Source organism: Panthera leo, chromosome C2 (assembly GCF_018350215.1).
Source record: "Panthera leo isolate Ple1 chromosome C2, P.leo_Ple1_pat1.1, whole genome shotgun sequence".
NCBI lineage: Eukaryota > Metazoa > Chordata > Mammalia > Carnivora > Felidae > Panthera > Panthera leo.
This window is the reverse complement of record NC_056687.1, coordinates 4,013,160-4,029,732: the sequence shown is the minus strand read 5'-3', so window position 1 is coordinate 4,029,732 and position 16,573 is coordinate 4,013,160. Positions and strand designations below refer to the sequence as shown.

At 58.8% G+C, this 16,573-nt stretch overlaps 1 protein-coding gene across 1 annotated transcript in view; it reads right to left on the bottom strand.

Annotated features, from left to right (window-relative positions):
* Positions 1 to 5,903, bottom strand: part of C2CD2 (C2 calcium dependent domain containing 2) — a 48,052-nt gene extending 42,149 nt beyond the window's left edge. The window contains exon 1 of the mRNA XM_042954510.1: positions 5,577 to 5,903. Within this exon, the coding sequence (XP_042810444.1) occupies positions 5,577 to 5,849 (273 nt within the window). The 5' untranslated portion in view covers positions 5,850 to 5,903. The remainder of the gene's footprint in view (positions 1 to 5,576) is intronic.
* Positions 5,904 to 16,573: the final 10,670 nt, after the last annotated feature.

Genomic DNA, 16,573 nt, shown 5'->3' with positions numbered 1-16,573 from the left:
ACAGGACAGGAGACAAGGTATAAAGCAGAAAACCCGACAGAAACCATCCTAACCACGGGACCAAGGCCAACGTCCCAGCAGTAAGTACTGTGACATCACAAAGCCCACGATACAGGACACTAACAGGGGCACATGACTCCTGTGGTTTCACAGCCCAATCCTGTAAAAACACCAAGCCGAGGGGCACGGGGCAACACGACAATCCATCCTCTTCAGAGTCCTCAAGGTCATGCAAGACGATGAAAGCCTGGGGAACGATTATAGACTCGGGGAGCCTGGGCGAGACCGCGGTTCAGTGCCCGCCGTGGGACCTGCGTGGGACCCCGGAACGATGAAAGGGTACTGGCAGACTGGGTGAAATTCGAGGAAGGTCTTCAGCTAAAGGCTTTGTGCGGATGTCAATTCCTCCTATGTCACACTGCTTGTATCAGGGCACTAGGAATTCTGGTAACATCGTGCCGATGTTAATTTCTTGGTTCGGATGCTATGTTCTGGTTACGTAAGGCCGGGAGAGGGAATGTATGGAACTCTGTTATTTTTGTAACTTTATCTAAAAGCAGTAAAAAGTTGTTTTGTTTTGTTTTTAAAGGCTTTACAAGGAAACTGCCCACCTTTACTGACCCTTCTTCCTACCTGCCCCACGCGGGGCCCATCTCACCCGTGGTGGACTGTTTTCCAGGTTGAACCCCAAACTGTCCTCTTCTACCGAGGAAGCACAGAGAGGTCAGGCTTGCCCAAGGTCACACAGCCCCAGAGCTGCCTTCTGGCCTCAACAGGGCACACACTGCTGTTCCAAGCTGTTCGACAAGTCCCCTCCCTCCTCAGCAACCCACGGCCGGGCCGGTGGGAATGGAAGTTAGCTTTGGCCGCGTTCTAGTTGACGTACGCACGACACCCACTCTTCCTTCCCCCGAATTCCTGTCTCTTTAGGAGAACGGGTGAGCGCAAAGCACAGCCGGAACTGGAGCCTACTCCCGGGTTGCGGATTGACAATTTGCAAAGTCATCAGTGAGCCTCCTTTACTGTTGATTCTTTAGAAGTGAAAAACAAAGCACATTAAACAGCTTGTTTTGCCCAGGCTTGGCCGGCTCCCAGGGAGGGAAGGCCTGTGTCCAGACGGGGTGATGCACATGCCCCCACCCCCCTCCCCGGTTCCTCCTCCTCCAGGGACAGGTTCCTACCAGGGCCTGACATTCACCCCCCGACTGCCACCTGCTCCAGGCCAGCCTTGTGCTGGGTGCAGAGGCGGCCGTGCCCGGAGGGTCAGGGGTCTGGCCGGGCTCACCATCCCGGGAGCAGACCAGGGCACAAGTGACCACGAGGTGCAGGGAGCAGGGCAGGTGGCTGGGCTGGGGCTGGGGCAGCATCCTCACGGAACGGGAGGCCCGGGGGCCTCTGCCCTGAGACCTGGAAGGTTAATGAAGTGTTCCAGACAAAAGGAATGGCCCGTGGGAAGGCCCCACAAGGACAGAACCCTGAATGTTTGAGCAACAGAAAGCTCAAACAGGGCGGGACAGATCCACGGCCCTGACCCAAAGTCACCTTCACCTTCTTACCGACTGACCTCCTATACTGTGGCCGCGCGCGCCGGTCACGAAGTTTGGATTTTTTGTGAGCACCGCTCAAAGCTCGCGGCGAAAAACCGTGAAGTCTTGTCGCTTTGTTTACTTTTTCAAATGTCAAGGCTCATACACAAGTCAGAGCTATTAATAACATGGTTCAAGTTCACACGGCGTCTTTTTTTTTTTTTTTTTTTTTTTTTTTACAAAGACCACAAATTGTCCCGCAGTGCTGGTCCTCTGCATTGAGAACATTCCTCCGAAAAAATCCCCAGGCAAATGACTCAAGAGACAAATAGCTTTGGTGACCCTCCTAACTCAGGGCCTCAGCCAAGCTGGGCAGCCCCCTTCCATCCAAGTCCAGAAGCACCAGCCACGGAACACAGCCCTCCCTCTGGGCCCACCCCCAACCCCCCACCCTCCCCCCGTGTGGCCCGGCAGCGTCCGCCCTGAGAGGGACACCCTGCCCCGGCTGCCCGTCCACCAGCACCCTGGCTTCCAGGGCCTCCTGGCTGGGTGCTGGGGACACACAGCACCAGCGGGGCCGCTGACGCTCACCACAAACCGCTTTGTAAACATTCAGGTAAGTGCAGGGGGGCTGGAGGGGGAGCGCCAGCTGTTGCCTTGGGATGCTGGGGTATTAGTTCCCAGGCCGGCGACTGAGCCAGCTCTGGCGGCTTTCTGTTCTCCGCGACTCAACCGCCACCAGCTGGATGGGAATCCCGTGTTTGCAGCACCAGGGGGGACGTGTGGCTGGGTGGGGGGGGACCCTGATTGCCTGGTGGCCGGCTGAGGGACAGGGGTGTCTCTGCAGGCCCCTCACTGGTGAGAAGCTACCTGGGGAGCTGGGGACAACCACAGTATATGCTGCCTGCGTTTGGCCAACCTACCGGGTCTGAACTGTGGGGCGGGGGAGGGGCAACCCGTCTGCGCTCCCCAAACCCCCGGCACCACCCCACCAGCTGGCCCAGCGGCGAGGCTCTCCTCTCGTGGCTCCCCGAGTCACCATCCCGTCTAATTTACAAATGCCTCTGGAGCGAGAGCCGGAATCCCAGGGGCCCGTCTGACACGAGCGGCCTGCACTGCCACAGTCACTGGTCATCCGGGGTCAAAGGAGAGGCCAGTCACTGATCGTCCTCGGACACCAGACATGCCCATTGTTAGGACGCTAGGTCAAACAATCGCGTCCTCTCACCCTTTCCGGCTGTGCCTCAATCACAGGAACGTATGGGTCTCAAAGGGAAACCTGCCGTGCACGGCGAGCGTGACTCCAGCCACGGGCACACCACAGGGACACCCGCCCGGGGGCTAGGCGAGCCCGGCCTCTCCAGCACACGGAAGGGGCTCTGCTACAGAGTTTAGGGTTCCCTCCAGAGTTAAAATTCAGAGCTGGAGCAGAGAGCTTACGTGGGGAAGGGCCACTGTCTCCGGTGACAGACAATTCCACCTGCACGGAAGATGCCAGCCGGTGTGTCCTCAACCCCCCGGTGACGGGCTGAGAAGGGGCGTCCCAGGCCAGGGCAGGGGCAGGAGGGCGCCCCTAAGCTGCTGCTCTGGGGCGGAGAGCAGGCTCCGGGTGTCAACCCTAATCGGGGATTAGCGGGAACAGAGCCGGAGGAGGACGACAAGGGAAACTCCCGCGGGGCTGGCCAGCCACCGGGGTCGGGACAACCACTCACGCCACACCAACACCTGCCCTACCCAGGCCCCCAGTCAGCGCAGGGACAGCGGTGGGCCCGGACAGGGCAGGGTACGATGACTCACTTACCCAGATCCTGTCTGCAAAACGTGCCATCTGAGATCAGATCAAGCAACGCTTCCAGGCATCAGGGCGGGCAGAGAAACACCAGGCACCCACAGCCAATCCGCACGTGACGCCACAATGGCAACGAACCCGCGTCCTCGCAAAGCCATCAGAGCAGATCTGCCCGTTTTCAGCTTGACCCCGGTGCATTACTGCCTCTTCCGGGCAGGCGCCGGGGAAACACTGACGTCTAAGACCCTGCAGGTGTGGCCACCAGCAGGTAGAGAACAGAGAACACACAGGCCAAATCTCTGTCCCCGAACACAGAGCGCGGCCCGCTCCCACACAAAAGATGAGGGTGACCCGGGCAACACCTTCAGCTATTTCTTCGGTGTTCTCGGCTTTACCGGGCCGACCAAAGACCAATCCCAGACCAGAGCGTTCCTCCTTTCTTCCTCAACACTCCAGGCACGTGGGTAATCCGGAAGCATCCCATCTAAGGCAACCCTATTTTTTTTAGGCCAATCGAGAAACGTCAGGACATGAAGAGACACGACTGAAGCAGGGCCATCCCACATCCGCAGGACGCAGGGTCATGCCTCTGCACCGGAAGCTGTCGGGAGTCCCACGGTTAGACGTGAGGGGCGCCGCAGATCACACGGCCCAGGCTTGCTCGAATTTGACAGAGACCTGGGAAGGGGCTCCCACCTGTTCACACCACCAGCCCAAAGTATGCGCAGCCACGGAACCCAGGCCCACGACGCCAGGTCACCCGCGGGGGTCAAAGACAGCGGCCTCTTGGGGAAACGAATCCGTGTTTGCGCACATGCGTGAGGTCACATGGCTTTAAGTCCCCCACAAGAGGTGGGGTGGTTCCAGAGTCTCTGGCTGGCTCAATCAGGAAAGCTCGTGACTCTCGATCTCAGGGTTGTGAGTTCAAGCCTGGGTGTGGAGATAACTTAAGAGAGAGAGCGAGAGACGGGGAGAGGTGAGGGGGTGCCCCTGAGTAGGAGATGTCCAGCTCTGGGCAGCTGGGGCACAGATTCTAGGCATCAAGACAGATGGCAGTCAGCTGACCTTGAGCTGTTTTTTTTTTTTTTCATCTAAAAGGTACAGTTTATTTTTTCAATAGCTCAGAACACAGTCTTTTGAGTTGATGAATTTATATTCATTAACACTCAAAGACTCTTCGTTTTTTAAATCTCTGGCTGGGCACGTCAAGGCCAGGGGGAAAGACCAGCCAGAGGGGCCCCTAGGGACTATTCTGGAGGGTGAGGCATCCAGACACGAAGCGTTCAGTCTCCTTAAAGCGAATGGCCACAGGCTTCTCCCCTGAGCTGCACAGGCAGGTGAAGGAGGATGACAGCCAAGGGTGATGAGCAAAGACTGGGGGGTACCTCCCCAGACACACCAGGCCTCGATCCCTCTGTGGAACGCCTAGAAAGAGTGGACGCCGGGGGTTTGTCATCAAGATGTCTCAAGCGTAAAAGTAAGTCACCACATCATCAGCCACGGAAGAAACACACCGCAGGAGAACGCAGGAGCGGTTACGTGATAAGTCCCTGAGCTTTGAGGGCGGAGGCAGCTGGCTCCCAATCCCAGCTCGGCCACCCACAGGCCGTGTGACCTTGGGCGGGTCGCCGAGCCTGTCTAGGCCTCAGTTTCCCCACCTGTGCAATGTTGACAACGCCTCTGTGCCAGGTGCCCTGAGGATCCAAAGAGAAGATCGAGGTACTGAAAGCCCCCCGAACAATGTCCCGCAAGTGGCGGGCACTCAGCAAACGGCCACCACCTCCATGGGTCAAGGAACGCAGGCCTTTGGGAAATACATTCTTGGGGAAAAACGCATTTCTATACAAGGGATCATATTGGGGTCACGGTTACTCATCCATCAGGTGCACAAGCAGTAAGTGTCCCGCTGGCACCGGAATCCACCTGGGACTCCAGAAGGGGCAGGGGAGCCAGGAGGGCAGTGGGCGCCTCCCACAAGTCCCTCCCGGGGCCCGCGGGGTCTGGCACACGTGACGTGTGGGGGGCAAGATCCAGCCGCTTTGTCTTGGTCCCCCATCACGGGTCCTTCGCTCTCCGGTCTGTCTCCTAACTTTCAGGAGCGCTCTGCCGCGGGGGGGGGGGGGGGGGGGGGGGGGCGGGGGGGGGGGGCTCACTTGCATCAGGCCGGGGCTGTGGCGAGGCTCCAGGGCAGAGCGCTGCCGCGACCGCCCGCACCCGGCCACCAGCCCCGCGGCCACGAGCCGCCCTCGCAGACAACTCACCCCTTTCCGTTCGGCCTCATCATTCAGGGCGGTCACCCAGGCGGCCTGCCACTGGTTCCTCCAGCTGTTCAGCGTCAGGATCCAGGCGAGCAGCGCGTCCGACTCGGGGCGCCGGCCCTCGCCAGGCTCGGCAGCCCGCCGCGGGGGCCGGGGTCGCGCCCTGGCCAGCGCCCACTGCGCCAGGTACAGGCCCACCGTGCCCAGGGCCACGACGAAGAGCGACACCAAGAGCAGCCACTGGACCTCACCGAGCCACCAGCCCAGGCGGGACATGGTGATGGCGCATACCCGGCGCGCCTGGCCCCAACTTCCCAGGGCAGCTCCCCCCGGCCGGGGTGCAGGGCCCGCGGGCGGCGAGCCTAGGACATGAGCGCGCGGCCGGCGGGGCTCGCGGGGGGCGTGGAGGGGGGCGCGGCGGGGCCGGGGGTGCGCGGCTGGCGGCGCGGGCCCGGAGGCCGGGCGGCCGCGCGGGGCGAGCAGGAGGCGATGTGCGGCCGCGGCCCGGGACTGCGCCCCGGCCCCGCACACCTGGGAAATGGGGACGCGGCGCCCGGCGTTCCCGACCGGCGCGTCTGGGCAGGTCCCGGGCCGCGGCCGGCGAGCTTCCTCCTCCGCGCGCCGCCCCGGGCGTCCCGCCCGCGGCCCAGCAGTGGCCGGAGGAGGCTCGGGCCGGGGCGGGGCCTGCGGGGCCGGGACCGCCCCTGCGCCCGGGCCGTCCCGACCGCGTCCCCCCCAACGCCCCGCGTCCCGCCCCACCCTCGGCCCCTTAAAGGCCCCGCGGCCCGGCGCCCCGGTCGGGCCCCGCCCAACCACGTGCGCGCGCCGCTCGGCCCTCCGGCGACCGTCGCGGGCCGTGGCGGGGGCGGGAGGGGCGGGGGCCGGCCTCCCCCCGCGCGGACGCGGCCCCGGCGTGGCGCCGCGACAGCTCGGTGCGCGGGGCTTTCCAGCTGGGTGGACCCCAGGGCCGCCGCGGGGCCGGCCGGCTTGGCTTCCGTGCGCGTGTGTGTGCGCGCCTGTGCGCGTGGAAGGGTGGTTTCTAGGATCACCATCTGCCCAGCGGCAAGACACTGTCTGGCTTTAACGGACTCGGAAAGTCCCCGGAAATCCACGGCTAATCCCTGAAGTCTGGAGGGCCTGGAGCCTGGCCTCACGGGCTGCGTGCTCCTGCCCCAGAAGGTCTCAGAAAAAAATGCCCCAACTTCGTGTGGGTGTGTCGTTGCGAGTTGTGCGCGTGTGTGTCGTGTGTGTGTGTGTGTGTGTGTGTGTGTGTGTGTGTGTGTGTGCGCGCGCGTGCGGCATGCCCCCTGCGCCCCTCACCTGGGAGACTTGGCCCCCATTCGTAGGAAATGCCGCAAAACACTAGCCCCAGATTCTCCAAGGCCGAAGGAAAGGCCTAAATCACGAAGTAGTGAATCGCAGGTATTTTCTGCAGCTGTAGGAGGCGGATTTGACCTTGAACTGGGTTGGCCAGACCCAAGGGCTTAGCCGTGGCTCACCTAGCCAGGGTCAGCCTGGCTGCTGACATCACTGGGGATTCTGGCTCTGGGGTTGCAGGGGAGGGGTCCTCCCTGCTTCCCCCTCAGCCCCTCCCTGCCCCTGCGCTGGGAAAGTAAAGCCTTAGAAGCTGGCTCAGAGGGGAGTCTGCTAAGGAGACAGGCTAGTTTGGCAGATCTGGGATTGGGGCCTAGATCTGGTCCACAGGAAGTGGCATTTTTGATATTTACTATGCAAGAGCCCTGGGAACAGTAGAGCAAAGAGAACCACGGATGATATGCTAGGTCTGTGCGGGACACCAGGTGTTAAAGACAGGAGTGAGGTGCCTGGCTGGAGGCAGGGGGGTCAGCACAAGGGCATATGAACAAGTGTGTGTGTGCGTGCGCACGCGCGTGTGCATGCAAAGGCCCTGAGGCGGAGAGGGCAAGGGGGTGTGAGAGTTGGAGACAGTCGGGAGGTGGGCGGAAGCTGGAACTGGAGCCCCCCAGTTATGGGTAGTGGATTGTGCCATGGAAAAGAAGCGGCAAGCTGTCTTAATTAAGCACAGAGCGAAAAAAAAAAAAAAATGGAATTTTACAAATGTCACTGCCAGCAGATGGTGGAGGTCCGGTCGGAAGGAAGCTGGGGGGCAGACAGGCCAGCTAGAAGGTGACCCCAAGCATCCAAGAGAAGGGTTTAAACTAGGCCTAGTGCGTGGCCGGGAGGGAACAGGCCCTTACAGGAGATTATTTCTCGCTTAGAGGCTCCAGGCCAGGAGACACGAGGGTGAATTTGAAGTTGTGGGCAGGGAGTAGCAGAAGGATGAAGGAGTTTACACCCCAGGGGCCTGACTTTCTTTGAGAAAGAGGAAGGGATTGGGAGGCAGCTGGTCCAGGAGCCCTTGTGGGAAACAGAACAGGAAGCTGGCAGGGAGTGCCCAGGTGAGCTGGGGGCAGGGGGCGGGGAGCCAGCCCTTACTTGGCAGGTCTGATATTAGAAAGAGGAAGCAGAATGATCCTGCGAGCTTTCTGCAAGCTACCTGGCCATTAAACATTCCCCCCTCGGGCCCCTGGGGGTTGGGGGGGAAAGAGCGCTCCTTTAAGAAATCTCTCCTTATTTGGAGGAAACACCGAATTATGTTCTGACCTGTAGCCAGATCCGTGCAATTGAATAATTCGGGTACTGCTGCCCCCTTACCAGCATATCAGGGATAACTCGATACCTGGGGCTCCACGTCTCCCTGTTCTGGCTGGCTGTGGCCTTGTCCCCGGTTACCAGACGGCCAGTCCGGTGTGACTGGTGGAACCAGTCTCTTTCCTCCATGCCGTGTCTCCCAGGCGTACTCGCCCACTGGCTCACTTAGAGGCTTGAAACAAACTGTAAACTAACAACCAGCCCTTGGTTTGGAATTTGTCACCCGGTTGTAAGTTTTTACAAAGGGAATGTAAACAGGTAGATGCTGACTGACTTCGGTGTAGAAGAGAACTAAGGGGAAATGAGGGGTGGGACGTGGGACGGGCGACCGGGAAAATGCAGGTGGCCAAACCATGCGACAGGAACAGAAACATCTCGGAAACCTGGGAACAGGCCAGTCTCCTTCCGCCTCTGCTCCCAGCCACTGTCCCCCTGCGCCCGGGCCCGTTCATCCCCCGCGTGGAGGACTTGGCCATCAGCACCCCGGCTGGCGATACCCCCCCGCTCTCAGCACAGTCCCGTCTCCGCCACCCCGAATCCCTTTAGCCCAAGGAGCCGGGACGCTGCTCTCTGCCCAGAAAGGTCTCTCCTCGCCACCAAACCTTCCAAGATGTGATGGGCTCCAGCAAGCTCCCGGAGCTGGTGTTAACCCCGCCTGAAAGAGCCAGGCTGCTTCGAATGGAGCTTCTGTGAGCGGCGGGGGTGGGGGCGGGGGGCCTCAGGGCGGGGCTGGGGCCCTTGGGTCCCGGCCACCCTTCCCGAGCCAGGCCCTCATACTGCCACCCCAGGGAGACCGTCTTCACGTGAACCTACAGGACCCACCAGAGACAGCAGCCTACCTGGAACTCTCTAGAAGGCATCACTGTGACCCTCGGACCAGGTGGTCCCACGGTGGCAGGGAGGCAACAGTAAAAGCTGGGTTTTCAAAGTCTACTGAAGAATGTTCTGCTGCTTCTGAGACAGACCACAGGCTGTGGCAGAAAGGGCTCCATTGGTCCCTTTTTTTTTTTTTTCACATAAAGAACATTTCCAAAATGTAGACACACATGGCCTGCTGGGTGATCCCCATCCAGTCCCTCGTTTGGGGGGACTCTGTGCATCCCAGGAGGGAAGTATTTTGACGTCTTTTCCCGCCAAGCCAGGAGGTTCCGCGATGATGTTACATTTTAAAAAATTAATAAGTGGCACATGTGTTTCCTATCTATAAACAAAGTTACACATGTTAACATTTCAAGTTGTTCGTTGCCATTGAGCCACCTGTCCTTACGGATTTTTGAAAGTGCTTAACCCAAAAAATCAGGATGTATAGACTTATTCCCACGTATACTTAATCCCAAGTAATTACGCTAAATTTGCAGAAGGGGAAAGGAGGAGGTCCTGGGAGTTGTAGTTTGTCTGTAACTTGGTAGAGAAGTTCCTTCTTCAGTTTGCACGGTTTGCGATCACCTCTTGAATCATCGCGTGTGCTCGGACGGCCGCAGCCGGGGCCGTGGGTGACCCCGAATTGAGTTTAAACTCGGACAGACGACCCCGGATTACAAACGTGCAGTTTCCTCCAGGGGCGCTGCACGGAAGACATTCCCAGAATTCCCTCTCGGCAAAATGCCTTCGAGATTTGGCTCCAGGGGCCTGGGCAGTGGGGTCTGAGGGGACATCTGGCCGTCTCCTTGGCTACGTTCACAGGGCCCCGGTCATTTCCACAATCCGGAGGCTTGGGGTGTCTCAGGCTGGCTTCCAGTCTTGCCGCGGTGGCTACGGGGCACCTGTGAACCCTGTCAAAGGTGCCTCAGTGGGTTAAGGGTCTCTTGATTTTGACTCAGGTCACGATCTCACCGTTCACGAGTTCGAGCCCTGCGCCGGGCTCTGTGCTGACAGCATGGAGCCTGCTTGGGATCCTCTCTCTCTCTCTCTCTCAAAATAAATATATAGACATTGAAGGTGGCCCACGGCCAGAGTCAGGCTCTGTGCCAGACAAGGCTTCCCTCTCTGTTTGACCTTGACTTCTCCTTCCTCCCCATTCATAGGACTGGCTGACGAGCTTCATCCTGGCGCGTGACCCCTTCTCTGGGGGGAGGGCAACGGTCCTGGCAGGTGCACTAACTCCCGCAGCACAGCACGGAAGGGCTGGGAGCCGCCCCCCGGGGGGAGTGACTGCCACAGAATCGGCCCCGGCCTCGCTGCACGACCCCGTGGTGGAGGTCCCTTCGATGCCCTGCGTGTGGCCGGGCGGCTGGTGGACAGACGCCGTAGCTGGCGCTCGGCTGGACGGGCTCACTTCGTTTTCAGGGCAACGCGCAGAGGACGGCCTCATCCCGTTTTCAGAGTGAGGAAGCTGAGTTCAGAGAGGCTGAGTCACTTACCCAAGGCCACACAGTGAGAAAGGGGCAGAGCCAGAGTCTGACCCTAGGGAGTATCCGCCCCAGAGCCTGTGCTCTTTCCCTCCGCATGCTATGAAAAGAGGAAAACGTTAGAGGCTGGAAAGGAAGGGGTCCCGTTTCTCGAGTGCTTGGGCGCAGATACGTCCAAAGAAGATGAATTGCCTTTTGTGCTCTGAAGTCCAGGGGACACGGACTCTTTCAAAACCAGAGGGGAAGGAAGTTCATCGAGGGTTCATTCGAGGGACTCACAGGGAGCTTCTGCTCTGGCCCGGGCCCTTCCTGGGGAAGACAGATTCCTGTCGCAGAGCCTGCCACAGTGGCCGGGTAACCAGATCACCGTCCCGCAGATGCCCACCAAGGAGGGTCCGAGGGGCCATCCCCCCACCAGCAGGGCCTTCCGGGCCCCCCACCTCCCACCCTGAGGGTGAGCTGTCAACAGGATGTGCCCTCAAATCCCAGCCTGGCGATGGACCCGTGGAAGAGCCTGAGTCATGCCGCCCTTCAGGGAGGCGGGGTGGGGAGGGCTCGGGGCCAGAGGCAGGTCTTGGCCGCCTACTGTGGGCCAGCCGGCCTGCCAGGAGCCTGCCCTGGGCCACCCTGATGAATGCGGTGCCTGCAATTCTGCGCCCACGCCGGGTGGATGCAGGAATGTGACCCAGATGGCAGGCCGCATCCCTGCCAGGTGGCCCAGTTAAGCCTCCTGCACGATTGCCCGACGGCAAGGTGACAGGGCAGCTGTGCGTGCACGCGAGGCCGGGACCTAACTGAGGCACGAGAGGTTCAACCTTGCGTTTTTAAAAACTCTCTGGTACGCTGAAAAGGTCCTTCTGAGGAGGCAGTCACCTGAACCGTGTGTTCTTCTTCACTCACCCCGTTGGAGAGTCACATACATCTACCGTATAGACGTCGGGTTCCTAGGGGCTCCTCAGGTGGCAGTGGGAGCCTGGCGAGAGGACAGGCTGGAAGAGAGAGAGGAAGGCACTGAGGACAGAGACCCCCCCCCCCCCCCCCCCCCGCCCCTTGTTGGGACTTTGCTGTGGCCTGGCCTGCATCAGAGGCCCCAGCAGAGTGTGGTCACCATGGGGCCCTCCTGCTGGGGTCAGCCCCCTGGGCCACACCAACGAATCTGTGCTGCTCCTAGCTTCTCAGAACCTGCCCCATCCACCCCTGCAATCCCCCTGGTGTTGCCGTCCCGAGTGCTGACTTGGGAACGACACCGGCTTGATCCAGGGGATGGCTCAACTAGAGAAGGGCATGCTCAGAGCCGGTCAGCCGGGCCCCACAGGCCGGAGGAAGGGCTCAGCCACCCGATGTGGGACTCCGGAAGTCTCCTCCTGCAAATGTAATTAATGTCTTAATTAATTAATTACCTTTAATTAATTAAATGGTGGGGGCATAAGGATAGAGTCAACTAAATATCTGGAGAGGTGGGGTGGCTCAGTCGGTTAAGCATCCGACTTTGGCTCGGGTCATGATCTCACGGTTCGTGGGTTCGAGCCCCGCGTCGGGCTCTGTGCTGACAGCTCAGAGCCTGGAGCCTGCCTCGGATTCTGTGTCTCCCTCTCTCTCTGACCCTCTCCCACTCGTGATCTGTCTCTCAAAAATAAATAAATGTTAAACAAATTTTTAAAAATATCTGGAGGGGTATTTCACCTCTTTGAGAGTTAAAGGACACCCCATCAAAGCACTTTTTTTTTTTGTTTTTTAAAAGTACTTTTAAATGTTTATTAGTTTTTGAGAGAGAGAGAGAGTGTGTGTATGCACAAGCAGGTAAGGGGCAGAGAGAGACAGAGGGGGAGACACAGAATCAGAAGCAGGCTCCAGGCTCCGAGCTGTCAGCACAGAGCCCGACGCGGGGCTCGAACCTATGACCAGTGAGATCATGACCCGAGCCAAAGTCGGATGCTTAACCGACTGAGCCACTCAAGTGCCTCTAAAGGGCCTTTCAAACATCCCAGGAGCACCTGTTCACCCACAAAGTCATTCACGTGCTCATCACAAACGACGACTGGCCCAAATAACCCAACAGGACAAAGCGAGCAATTTTGCTGGTCTGGAAAATCCTTCAGCGTGGGCACAACCAATCCAGCGATTATAGGGGGCAAGCGTGAATGCCTTCCGTGTGCGTGCACTTTACAGTAATTCCTGTAATAAGCAACCCACCGGGGACAAGGTGGCCCGAGGGTGCCGGAGACAGACCTGGAATCCGGTGTTCCCTGCCATGATCCTACGCCGCGCAGCACGTCGGCACGAGCCTGCAGAGTCAGAGAGCAAGTCTTCACCCGGATTTGTCGCCGTGTCTCATTTCTCAGTGATTCTGATGGAGTCATCGTCACCCCACCCAGTGGAAGGTGTAACTGTACCCGTGCACCCCTGGGGTCACCACACCCATTCTCTTGGCTCCTGGTTTCCCGGGGTGGGGGGGTACCAGCTCCATCTCGGGGACCCCATCCTTGTCGCTGAGCTGGGAGGGGGAGGAGCCAGCAGGGCAGGGGGATGCCACCTGCGGGCCCCAGAGTCCCTTCCGGCTCTGCCTCCCCGTCCGGTCCAATCTGACCTTCCCTAGGTTGAGGGGGCCACAGACATGAAGCCAGGAACTCTCTGGACGGAAGCAGCCCAGCCTGAGTCCTGGGGGCTCTTCCCCAGGTGACAGAAAGAAGGTGGCTGCTGGGTCCCGGGGTGGGGGGCGGTGACAGCAAAAGGTCCCCCTTTAGCCCTCCCCTTTCTGTGTGTTCAAGCACCCAAGGATCCTTCCTGGACACGTTCCAGATTATCCACACAGGTATCGTCTGAACTGCATGCTTCTGTGTCCGCGAAGATGGGGGACGAACCCCGCCCCCACACCTCTCGGGCCCACATGCCGCGGGGGTCACGCCAGCAGCCTTGCTAACGCGCACTCGATCTTGGATCTTCGCTGGAGAACAGCAGCAGGTGCAGGGCCTCCCCGAGGGAACAGGAGTTAGCGCAGGATGGTTTCCAGGGGCTCACGTCCCATTGTTCCCAGGCAGGACAGAGCGGTGCAGGCTGGCTGGTCTTTGTCACCGCAGAGCGGGACGTTCGAAGCCAGGGACCAGCAGATGAAACACCAAGTGGGTGGAAATGAGACCCCCACATTGAACAGACCCCTTCGAAAGGCACTAGAGAAGGGAATGTTCCAGGGTAGAGGGGGGTGTCAAGGAAGCTGGTCCTTGCTGACGCCAGCTGCACGACCTCGGAAAGTCCAGGCTAATATTTGTATGAAGGGGGTAGCAGGCTGGGAACACCCAGGGCTCCCGCAGAAGTCCCCCTGCAGGGCGATAGCATTCACTGTTACCCCGGAAGCCCCTTGGCCACACTGCTTCGTGGGACACGGATGCCAGGCTGCCCAATCTCCAGGGGAAGCCGGCAGATGAAGCCACCTAGGGTCTTGTCAAAAATCACAGCCCCCCAGTGGTGTCACTTTGGCCAAGTCCCCGAGCCAGGACTTTACACATAACCTAACTGTGGGTCCAGCCTCCCACAGAAATGTAGTCTCAACCTGGGAGTCAGGAATTTTCTGGTGGGCACAGATGGGGTGACCGGTCTTCTGGACCTTCTCCATTGCCCCCACCCCAGGAAGAGGAGGGGATCTGCGGGATCAACCCCCACCCACCCAGGGAAGGTGACCCGGCCTGAAGCAACCCTTCCTTTCTTTTGCTAATAACTTCCTTGTCCCACCCTCCTTCCTACAAAAACCTTCCATTTTGTTGGAACTCGAGCCCCCTGTGCTCGCTGGATGGGGCGCTGCCCCATTCACGAGTGGCTTAATAAAGCCCGTCAGATCTTCAAATTACTCGCTTGCATTTTTTTAACAGTCTTAGCCAATACAACTGAGTTCAGACAAATCAATAAGTAAAAATAAAGGGAATTAAAAATGTGCAATTTTTGGATTTAGCCCGCAACGTGCCATGACACGGTCCAATTGGACAGGACTGCCCCTGGTAGGGGCCCGAAGTCCAGAAAGTTCCGGAACTCCCCGAGAGCCCCCTGGTTATTATGGACACCGCTAGGGCTAACACGTGTGTGGTGCATACTGCTCACAATCCCTCCTGAGCTGGGAGCAGCCTTCGTAAAGAAAAAAAAAGGCCACCCTGCAGCTCAGCGTCCTTCTTGATGATTCTCTAAGGCCTCAGTCCCATCAGAGGGGCCTTTGGAAATCATCTGGCATTTAGTCCAAGCAGTTGTAGAGGGCCAGGTGACATTACTTGCTGCAGTAATAAAACTGTGCATATTCACTAAAAAACACCATGGCTCCTCTGTGATGACGTCTTTTTGGGGTGACAGTGGGGTTCGTGGGGTCCGGAGCCAACGGCCGAGAAAGAATTCTTGAAGTTGTCTTTGGCGCAAAAAGGTCGTCTTATTGAAGCCCTGAGACAGGACCCATGGCAGGAAGAGCTGCCCCGGGAGCAGGAGCGGAGACTGGTTTTATACCAGGGGTTGGGGGAGGTAAAGGCCAGAGGAAGTTTCCAGTGAGATTTTCCTATGCTAAAGAAGACTTCCGGATACAGGAGGCCTAGCTATTTTCAAACTGGGGTTGTTTGCCCTCTAGCAAAGCATTAGCAGCAAGACAGTAGAGAGTTCCTGGAGAGACCTTTTACTCTGGGCCTCAAGTAGTTGTCCATGGGCTGCAGGTTAGAAGGAAATTTAATTTGATCTGCCATTTCCTTCTGCCTTTGTTTCCCACGTCACCATGGAGGGGTGATGTTGGGGCTCCAGGAAACGGAGTCTATAGGTTTCTGGAGATTAGCTATTGATAAGATTGCCTTTTTCTGGTGATTTACTAAGATATTTGTAAATAGGTGGAGACTCAGGCCGGGTAGGACTGTGATCTCTATCAGTTAGCCATTCGTTTCTCCCCTTTCCTTTGTTCTCAGGCAGCCAGGAATGCCTGAGGAATGTCACACACGTCCCACGGTGGAGGGAGGGGGTTGGGGTAGGGGTTCGGCCTGTCAGCGTGCCTTAAGCTCCCTCATCACAATGCAGTGGAAAATAAGACGTATCTGGGGACGCCTGGTGGCTCACTTAGTTAAGCGTCCGACTTCGGCTCAGGTCATGGATCTCACGGTTTGTGGGTTTGAGCTCCGCGTAGGACTCTGTGCTGACAGCTGGGAGCCCAGAGCCTGCTTAGGATTCTGTATCTTTCTCTCGCTCTCTCTGCCTCTACCCCGCTCGCACTCGGTCTCTCGAGAATAAAGAAACATTTTAAAAGAAAAAAAAAGACATGTCCAGGCCAGGCCTCACCCAGGCCTCCAGCGGGCAGGCTCCAGATGCTGGGGCTGTGTGTGCCCGGCCGTTGGTTCAAATGCGCTTATCCACCTGGCTCGGGGAGAAAATGGTCTTTAAAAAACAACTATTTTGTCTTAAAATGCATTTGATCTAGGAAGCTAACACAAAACTGAAGGAACGGGAAAAAGACGGTCGGCATGAAGCTCAGTGGGTGCCAGAGATGCGTCTAGTGCGGGAGGGGCAGGCGGGGGGTGGGGCTGTCCTGCTCTGTGTGGGCCGTGACCCTGAGCCCTCCGCCTCCCCCCACCGCCCACCAGCCAGCAGTGCATGGAGGAGGGGGGGGGGTGCTCCCGGCCCCTGGGGCATCGCAGGCTGGGGACAAAGCAGACACCGAACTTGTCTCCTCTCTGTCTCTCTCCCCATCTCCATGAGGGTGTCCTCCGGGAGGTCCGGAAACCGGTGGAGGTGAGTGACCCAGATGCCCTCTCCTCACCAAAGCTCCTCCCCCTTCCCAGACAGTGTGGAGTCAGCGACGTACATGCTTCCTGCCGGCGGCGGGTTTGTGACTTACGCACAAGTCTAGGGAGAGGTGGGGAGAGCCAGCCTGCCAACCCTGCAGGTGACAAATGCGAGTCCAAACAGGGGACGTCCAGAAGGCCATTAGAGGAATTGTCCCCGTGCCCAAGGCTGCTGCTCTTGCTGGACTGC